The sequence below is a fragment of the Crinia signifera genome, chromosome 4 (assembly GCF_055691185.1).
Source record: "Crinia signifera chromosome 4, ASM5569118v1, whole genome shotgun sequence".
Classification (NCBI taxonomy): domain Eukaryota; kingdom Metazoa; phylum Chordata; class Amphibia; order Anura; family Myobatrachidae; genus Crinia; species Crinia signifera.
Genome location: NC_139220.1, coordinates 244105442 through 244121819, shown reverse-complemented (window position 1 = coordinate 244121819; position 16378 = coordinate 244105442). Strand labels below are relative to the sequence as shown.

The 16378-nt window shown below is 39.8% G+C and overlaps 1 protein-coding gene across 2 annotated transcripts in view; it reads left to right on the top strand.

Moving 5' to 3' along the window:
- Nucleotides 1–16378, top strand: part of ACAN (aggrecan) — a 107526-nt gene that overhangs the window by 73053 nt on the left and 18095 nt on the right. The window contains exons 10-14 of one of the 2 annotated variants that reach the window (XM_083184193.1): nucleotides 1105–1398; nucleotides 2870–3070; nucleotides 4979–7144; nucleotides 8478–8591; nucleotides 14156–14269. In XM_083184193.1, the coding sequence (XP_083040319.1) occupies nucleotides 1105–1398; nucleotides 2870–3070; nucleotides 4979–7144; nucleotides 8478–8591; nucleotides 14156–14269 (2889 nt within the window). The remainder of the gene's footprint in view (nucleotides 1–1104; nucleotides 1399–2869; nucleotides 3071–4978; nucleotides 7145–8477; nucleotides 8592–14155; nucleotides 14270–16378) is intronic. The other variant, XM_083184194.1, reaches the window with a different exon arrangement.

Sequence of the window (16378 nt, the reverse complement as noted above, 5' to 3'; positions counted from 1 at the left end):
CTCTTTCAGTTATATAAAAAATATATAGCACAATCTGTCACTATCTCTCTCTCTCTATCTCTCTCTCTCTATCTCTCTCTATCTCTCTATCTATAGCTCTATCACACTGCAGCAGCACAAAATATAGCACTAGGCCTCTCTATCTCTCTCTATCTCTCTCTATCTCTCTCTCTCTAACTCTCTCTCTATCTAATAAATCGCAGCAGCACAAGATGTCACAGGATGTCACAAGATGTCACAAGCATAAGCAATCTCAATGATCAGGTAAGTATTTTGGATGGGGTCTGGTCAGTATAGGCGGCAGCTGGGCACGGTGACCGCACTGCACGCTATTCCAGACCGGAATGGCGTCTGCAGTGCAGTCACCGTTAGTTTAAACCCCCCTCCATGGCTGTGATTGGTCCGTCGGTCCGACGAACCAATCACGGCCTTTGGGGGCGGGAGGGGTGAGGTGGGGTGACACCAGTGTCACCCTTACACCCCGCGGTGATTGGTGCTGTACTTTACAGCACCAATCACCTCCGATCCCGTGTCACCGGCGAACGTTATTCGCCGGTGACACAGAAAACGCTGTGAATGGCTGTTCACAATGAACAGCCAATCACAGCGATCGCCGACGGGGGGGCGGCATCGCCGCCCCCCCTGGGCATGCACGGACATGTCTGCTGTCAGGGACAGCAGACATCGTCCCTCTGTCACTGCGTCTCTAGACGCAGTGACAGTTTTAAGCCATGACGTATATATACGTCAACGGTCGGGAAGTACTTCCCGGCCATGACGTATATATACGTCAAATGTCGTGAAGGGGTTAAACAAAAACATTCAGAAAAGTAAACACATTTAATTTAAGGTTTCAGCATCTATAATTAATACCTAAATTGAAACGAAAATATTTGATTATGATAAATTCAAATATATTAACAGCAACTGTAAATATAGAGATTTATATATATTTATACATGATGATTCATTCTGCATGACAGTGACCTCAAATGACCTATGTTCTAACCTCATATTGTTTTCTTTACTTTTTATTCCATAATAAAATATTGTTAATTATATTTTGGAATGCTTATATATTATTATTCTCCTATTTCTGTATAGGTGAAGTGTTCTTCGCAACTCAACCAGATCAGTTCACTTTCCAAGAAGCAGTGGAGTTTTGTGAGAGCAAGAATGCCACTTTAGCATCCACTGGACAGCTCTATGCTGCCTGGAAGCTAGGACTGGACAAATGCAGAGCCGGCTGGCTATCTGATGGCAGCATTCGTTACCCTATTGTGTCACCACGTCGAGTTTGTGGGGGAGATAAACCTGGAGTGTGGACAGTCTATGTCCATCCAAACCAAACCGGATTCCCTGATCCCTTGTCCAAACACCATGCCTTTTGTTTCAGAGGTAATTGCATTGTCTTGACTAAGATATGTGATTTAACAAACATGTTATACATACTGAGGATGAGATAATATTAAGGCAATAATCCAATTATTTGGGCTATCCAATAGCCCCAGAGCCAGTAGTCGTCGGGGATTTTTTTTACTGATGTCAGCAGATTGCAAAAAAAAAAACCTAGTGACTTGGGGGTTACTGCACATGTGCAGTCTGGATTTGCAGAAATATTTTAAGAAACAATTTTATTTATAGAAAAATCAGCATGTTGGGTTTATAAATATAAATATGTATTTTCCAATATTTTACTACATGGAGGGGTACTCTATCTCGGCGACTATTTCCTCAGGCGGAATAGGGGCTGTCACCAATTCAATTCTGCCGTTTCCGACAGCATTGAAGGCAGTTTTCAACAAAACAAATCCAACTTTAAAACAAGTCAAATCTGTTTTGTTGGAAAAGCCCAGGGATTATCATATTCACAGCCATTTTTCCCCAGTCCACTGCCATTTTGCCCAATCCTTGGACTTTCTGACTTTCAACAGTCAAAACATTGAATTCCGACTGTTATGTCTCTGCGGAACAGAATGAAAATTGGGATTCCAACTGTTGGGACGTTCCGACAGTCGGAATCCCAGATTGAATACCCCCCTTAGTGTATAAAATATATGGCTGAGGATCTGTATGCATATTATAATGGAGACTTGCAAGTGCATTGCACTGCATACATGACTTTTTCATTTTTTGCCACTTATATTGTCACTTATATTGCATCAGGATAAATACTCATGGTTTTCCTTTTAAATAATACAAATAATATGTCTGATGACATATTATATTCATTACATATATTTTAATGTAGGCAAAAGAAAAGTATTAACCCTTCGTTGCATGATTTCATTTTATTTTTTAAATATTTTCATGCTTCTTGTGTATTGTACTGACAAGGACAAATAATGAAAAAATCACAGGCAAAAAATAAAAGATTTATTTAGAAAAAACACTCTAGCAAATTTGATGCACCATGTAATGGGATACCTACAATATATACCTTATGTAAATGGGTATATGTCAGTGTTTTTCAACGACTGTGCCGTGGCACACTAGTGTGCCTTGAGCTGTTCTCCAGTGTGCCTCCAGATCTAGAGATGGCCAAACTAGTTTTCAGCCACCACCAGTTCAACTGTTATTTACTGGTCTCTTCTTTTCATTTAAAGGGCCAATGTATTTTATTTGTGTTACCTGTGGGGACGAGTGTGATTGTTTTTTATATGGGGGGCAAAAGGTTTGTTTTTTTCCTGTGGGGACCAATGTGTTTTGCCCTGTGGGGATCTCATGGTGTGCCTTGGCAATTTTAAAATCTTATTTAGTGTGCTGCAAGGTAAAAAGTTTGAAAATCACTGGTATATGTATATGGGTATGTAGCAAATTTGCAACAGTATGCAACGAAGGGTTACTTATTGTATTTTTTATATTGTAGCTGCTCCATTTGCAGAGGAAGAAGTTACTCCATCAATCGAAGAAGAAATTTTTGTAACTCAGGTACTTCCTCATTTGGAGGGATTACCTTCTGGGGAAGAGACCACTGTGGAAACGGTGATTGCCACTGAATATGAGAATGAGACAGACTTCTGGCTGGCAAACGTCACTGCCCTTCCAACTGTTGAATTATTAGAGACAGGTATGAAGCATGTATCTATTTGTTATGAAATTCCTGCTGTTCCAGATTTGCAGTTCAATTAATTAAAAAAAAAAGAGACATATTTTGGGGGTTATTCTGGTTCACTCGCAAAGGCAAATTACTTGCAGGGGGGCAGAGGTAACATGTGTAGAGAGGGTTAGATTAGGGTGAGTTATTTTGTTTCTGTGCAGGGTAAATACTGGCGGCTATATTTTTACACTGCAATATAGATCTCACTTTGAAGGAAAACACCACCCATATCTAATTCTCTCTGCACAAGTTATATTTCCCCTCCCCCGCAGTGCACATGGTTTTGTCCATTGGAGAAGGAATTGCCTTTGCAAGTGAACCAGAATAATTGCCTTTATTCTTTAGTATCTTGTTTTGTCCATACAGTATTGAACTACCCTCATGTTAATTATAATGCATGTTACCTGTGGAGTGTCATGATGTTTTGTTTCTGTATACAGGTAGTTATCATTATTCTGGTCTATGGAAATAAATGTTATACTGACATATAATACACACACTGCTAATTTTTGGCCATTTTTTTTATACTCTTCACCAATAAATTTCTAGTATGCCATAGAGAACTGATAGCTAGAATATGGTTGGTTGCTATTGGCAACATCCCCACTTTTCATTTTTAGAAGCTTTAGTAGATTTACCCCCCTGTGTTTGTAGTAATTTTGAGGGCTATGTATCAAATCCCAAAGTGACAGATCACCTGATGCACCAAGCTTCAAAAAGTGATATAGTGGAGAGTGATAATTAACCAGCTAATTGGCTCATAACTGTCATTTTTCAAACCCAGTCTCATACCTCCCAACATGACCCTCTCCAGGAGGGACACAACGCTATGTTACTGGACTTCCCTCTTAATGTGTGATTGCCATCATCTGTTTTATACAGAAAGGTGTTTCCACCCAGGTCATAGCAATCATAAATGAAGAGGGAAGTCCAGAAACAGAGCATCGTGTCCCTCCTGGAGAGGGTCATGTTGGGAAGTATGCAGTCTGAAGCATGGTATTTAGGAGCTGATTGGCTGGTTGTTTATCACTTCCCACTTTATTACTAAGAGATAAAGTGGACAAGGGCGTAACTGCCATAGGTGCAAGGGGTGCAGCTGCTATGGGGCCCAGAGATGCAGGGGGCCCATCTTTGCTGTTTAAGTAATATGTTTTACATATATTTATCACCATCACCATAAATAGGAGGCCGCTTACAAACTTCTGCTATGGGGCCTATGAATATCTAGTTACGCCCCTAAAAGTGGAGGAGATAAAGTACCGATCACTCAGCTTCTAATTTCCATTTTACAGCAGCTAGTAGCTAATTGGTTATTACTTTTACTATTTCCTCTATTTTAAATTTACTTAGTAGTGTCCTAACACAAAGATGTTGGAATCAATGAATTGTGAAATTGAATGATGGTTCAGATGGAGTCGCGCCCATCCAGTGCACCTGGGACCCAGCAATACTTTCCTGGCAGCTGGCGCACCAGGGCACGTGGACGCGCAAGCGTCTAACACGCTCATGTGTCCATTGCTAAGAATGGAACACCCGAGCGTTGAAGACCACAATCGCCGCCATTGCTTGTCGATTGGCACGCCGAGAGCGGGCTAGATGAGTCTGTAGGTAAAACAAAAATTAGTGACAGAAGTTTGCTTCATACTGGACTGCATACATCAATTTATTCATAGTCATATTTTAAGTTATTGCTCATTTGAAATGCACAACAGGATTTCTTATATATATTAGAGATGTGCAGGTTCTGATTTAGTCTGATTTCAAAGCAGGATCTTATTGGCTATCCCAAATCACATGACAGTTGTTGACAGTTATATATATGTGTGTGTGTGTGTGTTTATATTCACCACAATGATAATATTTTTTTTCTATCTAAAGTGAGCCCTTCAGCGATTCCCCCTGTGAGTTTACTTCCTGAAGGTGAAAGTGGAGAAGCATCTGTGGAAGACAGTGGGCTTAGTGGCATTCCATCTGGAGAAGTGTCTGGTGAACCCAGTGGAGAGATCTCAGGAATATGTGAAACAAGTGGGGACCTCTCTGGTGCAAGTGGATTTTGTGGAGAACCATCAGGAAGCGGTTTTCCATCTGGTCTAGATCTTTCTGGAGATACCAGTGCGAGTGGACTTCCATCAGGAGAGGTTTCCGGTGAATTGCCATCAGGTGAAATGAGTGGTTTGCCTTCTGGGTTACCTTCTGGAGATGAAAGTATATCTGGGTCAGCTTCTGGAGACCTGGATACCAGTGGACTGCCTTCTGGAATAACATTCATTAGTGAGGAGACCTCTGGAATTGACCTTGCAAGCGGTTTTGGAGATATCAGTGAATTGCTTTCTGGTAGTGGAGATATTAGTGGACTTCCATCTGGCTTTGAATATATTAGTGGACTGCCTTCTGGTAGTGGAGATGTCAGTGGACTGCCCTCTGGTTTTGAATATATCAGTGGACTGCCTTCTGGTAGTGGAGATGTCAGTGGACTGCCTTCTGGTTTCCCTACAATCATACATGTGGAAACAACTTGGATTGAAGGTGTAACAAAAACACCAGAAACTGAAGCAGAAGGCAAAGGATTAACTGAGAGTAGTGCAACAGGAGAGCTATCTGGGTTACCATCTGGTGATTTTAGTGGTGAACATTCTGGATTAGACATAAGTGGACAACCCTCTGGATTTTTTGATGTGAGTGGAGATGTTTCAGGTGTGGATGTTAGTGGTTTTTCATCTGGAATCCCAGAACATAGTGGAGACCTGTCAGGGTTTCCAGAAGTAAGCGGGGATATTTCTAGCGTTAGTGGAGAATCATCTGGAATAATTGATATTAGTGGTGAAGAATCTGGAGTAATTGACTTCAGTGGCGATTTATCTGGAGTAAGTGACCATAGTGGTGATCTTTCTGGAATATTAGATGTTAGTGGTGATTTGTCTGGCATAAGCGGTGAATCTTCAGGTCTCGTTGACATAAGTGGTGAACTTTCTGGAGCTTTTGATTTAAGTGGACAACCATCTGGTGTGAGTTCTGGTATATTTGATGAAAGTGGTGAATCATCTGGTATTACTCTCATAGATGATAGCTTAACAGAACTTTTAAAACCATCAGAAAAAGAGGAGGAAGGAAAGGGATCTGTAGAAACAAGTGGTATTTTTTCAGGTGATTTTTCTGGTGAATTATCTGGGATTTCTAGTGTTAGTGGTGAACCCTCAGGTTTTATAGATATCAGTGGCTTTGTCTCTGGAGATGTTCCTAGTGGTGACATTGATATCAGTGGACTGTCAAGTGGTGTTATTGACTTAAGTGGGGAATCATCTGCAATTGACTTAAGTGGTTTACCTTCTGGTATTGATGATATAAGTGGACTCACATCTGGTCTCCCTACAATATCTCATTTAGATTTCCCTATAATAGAGGCCCCAACATTGGGACCTGTTACAGAAGAGGCAGGTCAGGGGCCTTCAGGAATATTTGAGATTAGTGGATTTACTTCAGGAGAATCATCTGGAATTATTGACTTAAGTGGCGTGCCATCTGCCACAGGAGAAAGTGGCGATGTTTCTAGCACCTATACTTCAGGTATGCCTGACATTAAGCTTATTACTGATGAATTAATTGAAGCTGTGACCAAACCAACAGTTTCACAAGAGTTAGGTGGTGTAACCTATCCATATTTTATCGAAACCTCTGCATCTGGGGATGTCAGTGGTGAGGCACCTCTCACTGTTCCTGAAATCAGTGGAGATCCATCTGGAATACCTTTAACCAGTGGTTATCCAGATAGAGATGGAAGTACAGAATCCAGTGTTGACATATCTGGGCATCAGACTGTCCCTACCCAAGATTTGTCAGGAGAAACATCTGTACCTGAAATCATTATTAGCACCTCAGAACCAGAATCTGAGTTAAAACTTGTCTCAAAAGAACCTGAGGAAGCAAAAAAAGACACAGAGTTATCTGCTTCTGCATCAGGGGATGTTACAGATGACACCATACCAACGTCAATACCATTGATAGAAGTTGCACCTCAAGTTGTTCCTGACACAACTGAAATTGAAGGTATTCTTGCTTTATACACATCTATTCTAAATATACTTTTTTTTTTTTTTAGAAATGTCATTATATTCATTGTATTATGCTTATGAAAGTACATTTTCAGCTACTAAAGTATTTTTCCTATGTCAAAGAACCATGCAGCAGCAATGAGGCTGCAATTCATTGTCTACCATGCTCTGGCAAATATGATTTCCCATATCCAGTCCAGATGCACCACCAACGCTCATGTGCTCAGGCCATGGCTATTGACAATCTAATCTATGATTGCTTCACAATGTAGAATGTTTCCTACTGATTATTATAATAGCACACTGATCAATAGAAGGAGCTTCAGTAATCTGGAGGAGATTAGAAAATGCCAGCTTTGTATATAAGGGAGCCCTTTACAAATTGTAATGTGTATCCATGTACAGTATGTTCAGCTCTAAACAGTAGTTATAAAGAAACAGGCGAGATGTAATGAAGTCCGGGTTTGGCGGACGTGTAGGACGCTGGTTGAATTTGGATGTTTTTTTTTAAAGGGGCAATTATTTACAATGCAAAACTATGTCTTGTAAATGATTGCCCCCTTATAAAAAATGTCAGAGTTTGGTCGTCATATAGACCTTATCCATAGAATTTGATGGCAGATAAGAACCACTTATTTATTTTATTTATTATAAGTTAATTATATAGCGCACACATATTCCGCAGCGCTTTACAGAGAAAATTTGAATATTCACATCAGTCCCTGCCCTATTGGAGTTTATAATCTGTACACACACACACACATGTTCATTCTAGGGTTAATTTTGTGGGAGCCAATTAACCTACCAGTATATTTTTGGAATGTGGGAGGAAACCGGAGTACCCTTAGGAAACCCACAGAATATACAAACTCTGCACAGTTAGGGCCATGGTGGGAATCAAACAAATGACCTCAGCACTGTGAGGCAGTAATGCTAACCATTACACCATCCATCACTTGGTCCATGCACACACTGGGGTTCATTTTTGGCCAGGAGCAAATTAACATAATAGTTTATTTTTGGATTGTTGGAGGAAACCCAAGTACCCAGAGGAAACTCACCCAACCGCAGGAAAAATATGAAAACTACACACAGGGTTGTCATGGGAATCAATCCCAAACCTTTGTGTTGTGAGGCAGTAATGCAAATCAATACTGTCTGATATGTTTAGGATAATTATGACCCAATGAATGTACAACTCTTCAGGAAATCTCAGATCTTTATAAATGAATGATAATGTATTAATAAGAAACATTAATCATGTGTTTGGACAACTTATTTTATCTATAAAAAGGGATAATAAACTGACAGATTTTTGTTGACCACAGGTATTATTGGATCATGTGCTGATATTGAATGTGGGTCTGGAACTTGTATAGAAAAAGAAGGACGAGTTCACTGTCTGTGCCCACCAGGGTATGGAGGCGACAACTGTGATATAGGTAAATCTTATCATTATATCTGAAAAATGGAATGATAAATCCATGGAATTGGCAGTGAAGTTGGTGATTCCAAACAGCAGGGCCAGCTCTACCATTAGGCAGCTTTAGGCAGCTCTTGGTGGGGGGTAGGCGTCTACCAATCACAAAATTAAGGATCTCAAAGAGGAAGACATCCTTGTTGTACTTAATGCAGGTGGCAGCTGTAGAGCTTCTAAGATGTCACCTCCACACTTGAGGGTCTGGAAAGTGGGAATTGGTGGCAATGTGGGGTTAAGGGGATACTGAAGGTTAACGTTTTGCCTAGGGTGGAGAGAAGACTTACACTAGCCCTGCAAATATCAACAAATAATAAATAGATTGGAAATTACTTCCATTATCTCAAGTCTAAGGATCTCTTCATCGTTCATATGCAGAGATGTTGAGAAATCCACAGGTTACTGAGGGAGGCATGACCAAATCCAAAAAGCATAGCCATGTTCCCACTGGAGAAAAGAGGGGACATGGCTATGTGAGCTGCAAAGAGGAACATTTGCCCCACAAGCAGCTGGCCAAGGATACTGCAGGGCCCCTCCAACAGGGCTGTGTCTAAGTGACAAGTACCCTCCAGTTGTGGTTCCAGAGGTGGTGCTTCAAAATGTAATTGGGGGAGCCACACCAACTGCCACTCCAAACATTGTCATATGGGACTCACTGGCATTTGGCGTGGCTTTTATGTTTTTATTTGTGCTGCGGAGCTGCCACCCCCCCCCCTGCTCCTCAATGTCCCTATTCATATGGCACCAGCTAATCATAGTCACACAGATGTGTCCCGCTATAGATTTGCTGCTTACAGCAAATCATGGCATGCCACGAGTATAGGCATCTCAGCCAGGTCCCATTACAGTGAATGGCGGCAATCACATGTGCAAACTTGAGCCCAATTAAGCCATTATGAGAAAAATGTAATAAGGATGAATTCTGCCCTTTACTGCAATATAAAAATACTACTGTGGGGTTAGATCCACTTTAAGCAACTACAATAAAAAATAAGTATTGGCTGTTAACACAATGGGGCCTTTGTAATACTAAATGTTTGCAGGATAGTCGCCCCAAAATTTTACCAATAGATTACACCATCTCCAGGAGGCATTATCCCATAGAAGCTACTGCTTTGCATATTTGCATGGAGAGATATCCTCTCTATCAGCCACGGTGATGCAATGGCTTCGCATAAAGTGTGCTCCGAGGAGCCTAACCAGTCAGCAGTGTGATAGTGTTACACTAAACCACTGCTTCCAGCTACTCAATAGGATGGAGCCTATCTCCTGCAAGAGAACATAGTACATTTGTGGGAATATATACATTTTCACTTTGTAAATTAAAAATGCGGATTACAATAAAAATGCCCCAACAGCAGAGGTTCTCAACCTCGGTCCTCAAGGACCACCCAACAGTGCACGTTTTCCAGGTCTTCACACAGAATCACAGATGAAAAAAATAGCTCCACCTGTGGATCTTTTAAAATGTGTAAGTGAATAATGAGTGCACCTGTGCACCTGCTGGGTGACCTGGAAATGGTTCACTGTTGGGGTCCTTCAGGACTGAACCACTGTACTACATTATATTAGAGAAATTGATTGGTATGGTGGTATATGGTTTATATTGGTATATGGTATATGGTTTATATTGGAGGGAGGGATATTTATATAGCAAATTCAATTATTTGAATTTAAAAAATTGAACGTTTTCTATGTCCATTGAAAATGTGGAAAAATATAAAATTTTAAATTTTAATTTACTCATTTATACTATTGTTAATATTGTGTTGTTAGGAGCTATAGACTCCTTTAATTGCAAATTCCTAAATCTATTATTAAGAAATCATGCCTATAAAGTGATACACATTACTGCATTCCTGTAAAAGGCACAAATAAGCCCCTCCTATAATCCCCCAAAGCCGCTCCAATGGTAATACGCTAATTTAAATTTATATTATTTACTGTATTACTTTGTGCAACTTATTATTCAGTTCGTGAAAATACTGTTTACTGTTGTTATTTTTTAAAGTAAATAATATACAAAATTAGATATCCAGTTTATGGGAAAGCTGGTCATTTATCATAATCAGCATAACACGGCCATGAATACTATTGTTCCAGCTACTGTGTGTTACATTCTTTCACTTACAAAACATAGGTTCAATTAGATTGATAGTTGAATTTTCATGGGATAACTGTGTTGTTACAAAGAAGCCTGCCCAGTGCCCTACATGAAAAGCCATTGACTTTATGGGATTAAGCTAAAGTTGGGGTGATTGTTGTTATCTGACACTGTGATGTGTTGTTCTCCTCATTTTGTTTTTCTCCAGGAATTATGTAAGAGAGAGACCGCCAGTGGCCTGCTAGAAGCAGAGGAAGCTTAAAAAATCCTAATCTCCTGCCTATTAAAACTCCCGCCGCCCCCTGCTGTCCGCCTTGCTTTAGCTAAATGCCTAATTTTCCCTTTTACAGCATACTTAAAACTTAATTGTTGCTAATTAAAAAATGAAAAAGGAGAACAAGTTGCTAGGTTAGCTGGTGTGCCTTCAGTGCTACTACAAATTGCTACTGCTTGCTGACATAGAGCATGCTGGGCTATAGAACATTAACCCTTTGCCATGGAGCCGCAGAAAGTCTACACTCCCCTTACACTGAGTCAATATCTTAAGACAAAGGTTACATACAGTTTACTTGTTTCAAATGCAACTAGACTTGCCACCTACTATTCCCATCTTAATACAGTTATTTTGACTTAACGAACATATGATAAATAGGTCCATTTATCAATAACCAGTATTTGTTAGAAAATATGTTATTTACACTGCCTTTATACGTTTAGCTCTGAAAGGCATACATACTGTATCTTATTTTATGGAAGATTATGCATAAAACACACTATACCCTATGCTTAAAGCAATGCTGGGGCATAAATATAGTGGGTGCAAGGGGTGCGATTGCTATGAGTCCCAGAGGCATAGGGGCCCCCAACCAACCCACTGTACCATGCACGTTTTTTATTTTAAATGTCATCTTTTTCCTTTATTACACCTTTGCAGGTGGGTGTGGTGGGGTGGGATTGGAGGGGGTGGGGGTCAATCTGTTCAGCAAAATTACCCTGTTACCCAGCACTTCGATGCGGCCTCTTGTGTAGCACTAGCTATAGCCACTCTGGTGAAGACTTGAGTTGGGTCTGGGAGCCCCTTGAAGATTTTGCTATGCGGCCCATAAAGTACTTAGACAATTTGTGTTTCTGCATCTTGCATTGCTTTCTGGTTAATGATAAATGACCCAATACCCATTTAAGAAAAGTAAAATAATATAATCTGTAGTTGTTGGAACATTTTATCCAATTAAACAATAAATTATAAGTGTAGATAATGGAATAGACACATCAGCTTCTTCAGACAAATTAGTAATTTTCTAAAATAACGCCTTTGACTGTTAACAAACACAATCATATTAAATAACGTAATGCAATATATAATCATACATTACACTATTTAATTACCAGAGAACAGTTGGTACAAGTAAACTAGAGTTGTGCGGTTCAGTTCCCCAGAAGTCACTCAAATGTTGTGGACTCGAACCCTGCAATAACCTGGTCCTTATAAATCCAGAGGAGCTCTTTTCCAAATCAAATCCCTGTTTGGATTTTACTTCAACTTGGAATTCAGATTTTAAATCTGGATTCTAGGTTTTTGGATTGATAAATGTCATTTATTATTTTTTTCAACCAAACCAAAAAACAAATCTGAACAAAAACACTTGAGCGTGGTTTTACAAAACCAAAACATGATGAATTAGAACCAAAACCATAACCTGGGGGTCTGTGCACATCGCTATCAAAAACCATTACTAGGTTTTGTGTATGTCATATAGTTTTATAGATGCAAATTAATTATATATAGGGGGATATACATTCCGTCAACAATCTTCGTCCGTTTTAAAAGTGCATTAGATTTGCCCTATTAAATCTCAGTGCCAATTTTTCACCACGTTGAAATTTAGATACAGGCAAAAACCACATGGATCGGTGTATTTGGCTCAATCCACATGTTTTGTGAAATTCAAACAATTTTGTGTCTGTTTTCACCCATGCTGATTCGACAACAAAAAAGTGAAAAGGTATGGGCGAAACATACTAAATTAATTATTGACATTTTTACCTTTCAAAAACACCAATGCTTGATTAGTTGCCTACACTCCTGCATTCTGCAGGAGACTCCCTGAAATAAGAGCAATCTCCCTCTCTCCCTCATTAGTCTAGCAATCTCCCTCATTTCACCTAGCCCACATTACACTGTTACATTTTTGGAGAAAAAGGAATGAGAGATAGATACATTTACATTGAATCATCAGCACCATTTCACAGCACTTTACCAAGTATAGTTTCTCTTACTAACTGCTTTGGGGCTCATCTACATTTGGATATAAGTCATTTAAAAAGATTCCTCTCAGATGTAGCAGTACACACTCCTGCTTCTAGGTACCACGTTCACAATCTCTTTTCACAATCTCTCTCCATATATGGAACTAGACACAACCTTTTTGTGGAGCATGACAGGCCCCCTCAATGGGCCGCCATGCAAAATTCTACTACCAACTATAATCTCCCTGAAACTAGTTTTCAATAGTAGGCAAGTATGCATGAAGTTCAAGCTACTTTTTATATATAGAATATTAAGTCTGACAATCTTTTCCAGAGATCATTGACAGTGATTAGATACAATCATAAATAAATATACAACACAGTTCTATGGAATAATTATGACCTTCCAAACAATTTTCTATGTGCCATTAATGGAGAAATGGAGTAATTGAAATGTGGCACAAAGCTGAATCTACCAAAATATCTGTCTGGGGTGTGCTTATCATCAGGATGAGTACACATTAGGCAATGTGTAACCTCACCAACGGCATCACAAGATATTTATATGTGCACACTGAACAATATTTCATGCAATATATCATTCACGGTCACATTCACCTGTGACAGTTCCAGTTTCTAGGATCATACCTTTGGGCACACACAGCACCCCCAATGAGGCAACCCAACAAATGACCCACAGGAAAGCACGACTGCAGGTACACACTAGACAATTTGGCCTACATATCATATATTGTTCCACATTTGACAATATATTGGACAATGTTTCATATAGTGCCTTACATTGCCTCCACAAGGCCTCATTTATGAAATACAGAACAGCTGAGATGCTGTATCTTGTTTTGAGGTTTGATACAACTCCTGATTCAAATCTGTAGTTAACAAAGCTATGGTATCTTCTTCAAAAAAGAATAAGTATGCTCAGTGAAGTTAGGACATTTAGATACACAGGCGCTAAAGCAAGGCATTCTGCAATATGTACCCAATAAATAAGGTCATTTTTGTTTTTGTTTTGCATATATCCACTAAAGCAGGTATATGCATTTATGCTCTAGACGCAGCATCTGAACAGCACGGCTTATGCAACCAGATGAGCTCTCCTTTCTTGGTCAGGGCTGCAAACCTAGGAATCCTAATGGCAGAACCTTGATTTTTTACAGACATTGATGAGTGCCTCCCAAGCCCTTGTGTGAATGGAGCTACCTGCGTTGATGGCATCGACTCATTCAAATGCTTATGCCTTCCCAGCTACGGAGGGGACCTATGTCAGATCGGTACGACCAATAAGGCTTGAGCTAATTTTACTAACAACTGCATTCCAATAGAACGTCCCTCCTTCAAACGCAATAGGGTTCTGCTTGTTTCATGGTGGGCTCATTCCTAATATAGGCCTACCTGTGTGAGAAGAGTGAATAATCTGATTTTTGTTTCTTTCAATGTCTCTTTCTTTTCTCCTCTAATAATGTGATTTATTTCATATTACAGGACAAAGCCCTGCACAGGATGACCTCAAGGCTCATATTTACTTTTTGACTTTTCTAACCAACTGCAGGTTCCTTCTCATAAAAAGACAGTATATTTAAGGGAAACAAACCAACAGTGCCCCAGAGGCTGAGTAGGCCAATTGAAACCAATGCTTTCAATACATAGATTGCTAGAGGGAACATCCAAGAAACACTTTGAAACAAAACAAAACAAAAAATGAAAATAACTGAAGCTTATTAAAAAAAAAAGATAATGTAACCCATCGCAACCAGTTTGATCTTTATCAAATTTCTAAACGAGACAATGACAGCTGTTCCTGAATGACCCTCTCAGCCTTAGTAATCAGCCAACCAGTAGCTGTTAGTGCTGGACACCATCATCAGCCAGTAATTATATCAGTCCCCAGGTACAAGTGATTACTGGCTACTGACAGGCATATATGTGTCTCTAGATAAAGAAAGGAGGTTCAGAGTGCGCTATCAGAAATTATTAGACAATTGTAAATTACATACAATTTAATAAAAGGTGCCTTTTTAAGGCCACATATAAAACAAAAGCACTTTTTACAGCATGTAATGATTGGCTCTCAGTTATTTGTGTTGTTCTTTTGGTGAAGCAGGCCCAACGCGTTTCGTCAGAAAAATGACTTCATCAGGGGCTTACAAGCAGAGAACTTTAACAACCAAGTGGCACTTTGTGTAGGCTAAAAGTGTCTTACAGATTTTACGGGGAACTTCAGTAGTGCATACCATTAAAATACATATATATTGTTTATAAATTTATTCACATAGGTAGAAATGATCCGACCCGATCTGTGGGGGTGAGAATCTGCCCCAGAGCCGAATAAGATCTCAATAAAGGTTTTTGCTTCCGCAACAATATTTACCCATATAGAACAGGAGAACAGGATGTGTGCTCTCTGGATGTGTACCATTAAAGCACATATATACTAATCAGAAATTTAGTCACATGGACCTATAAGTTCGGACCCGATTAGTGGGGATGGGGGTCTGCCCAAAACTGATAAGATCAAAAAAAAGACTTGTTTCCACAATAAAGATCGCCCATATGGGTCAGGATAACCGGATGTGTACTCTCTGGAGTCCAGATCAGAATATATGTGTCTCTGTGCAGGTCTATCACTGTTGACAATTACACAGAGACATGGGGGGACATTTAATGGGATGAGAGATTCAGAAAGTGACAGATTTGGTGACAGATTAAATTTCACCCGTGATCTTAACGGTACTGAGTTTGTAATTGGGCACCCCTTCCTTCTACAATCCCAGCATTCCAAACATTAGGAGGTGCAATCTCCAAATCTGCATATGGGCATAGGCATCCAAATTTTTTTTGTGGACCAAACAAAGTTAGGCATTTTTCACTAAGAAAATGGACACATACCCATCTATGGGATATCCCCAAAGTTAGAAATACTGTGTTGTGAATATAATTTTTAAATAATGTGCACTATATGGCTATTTTGAAATAAAGTATTTGTCCTGTGGCATACAATGTTAAATAATGAGTACATAAGCTATAATGTCAAAAATGTCATTTAGGCCCCTCTCCTCCAACTCAACCCAAGTCCACAATATGCAAAATGGCAGTGGGTGACAGGGAGAGGCAGAGGATGACAGGTAGACGCAGAGTGTGACAGAAAAAAAAACAGTGGGTAACAGGAGGAGGGTGATGGGGCAGCAGTGGGCCCCTTAGTCCTCAGGGGCCCCTGTACACTAATTGTAGTTCCACCTGTGGTCCCAGGATATTCAAATCCAGAATCTCCCAGAGAGGAGTCTGCAAACTTGCCAAAAAAAGACTGCTGATATTGGGCCAAATTAAAATATTATGACTGGTCCTGTGCAGGCCAGTCATAAGATGATAAGATCATCATGTTA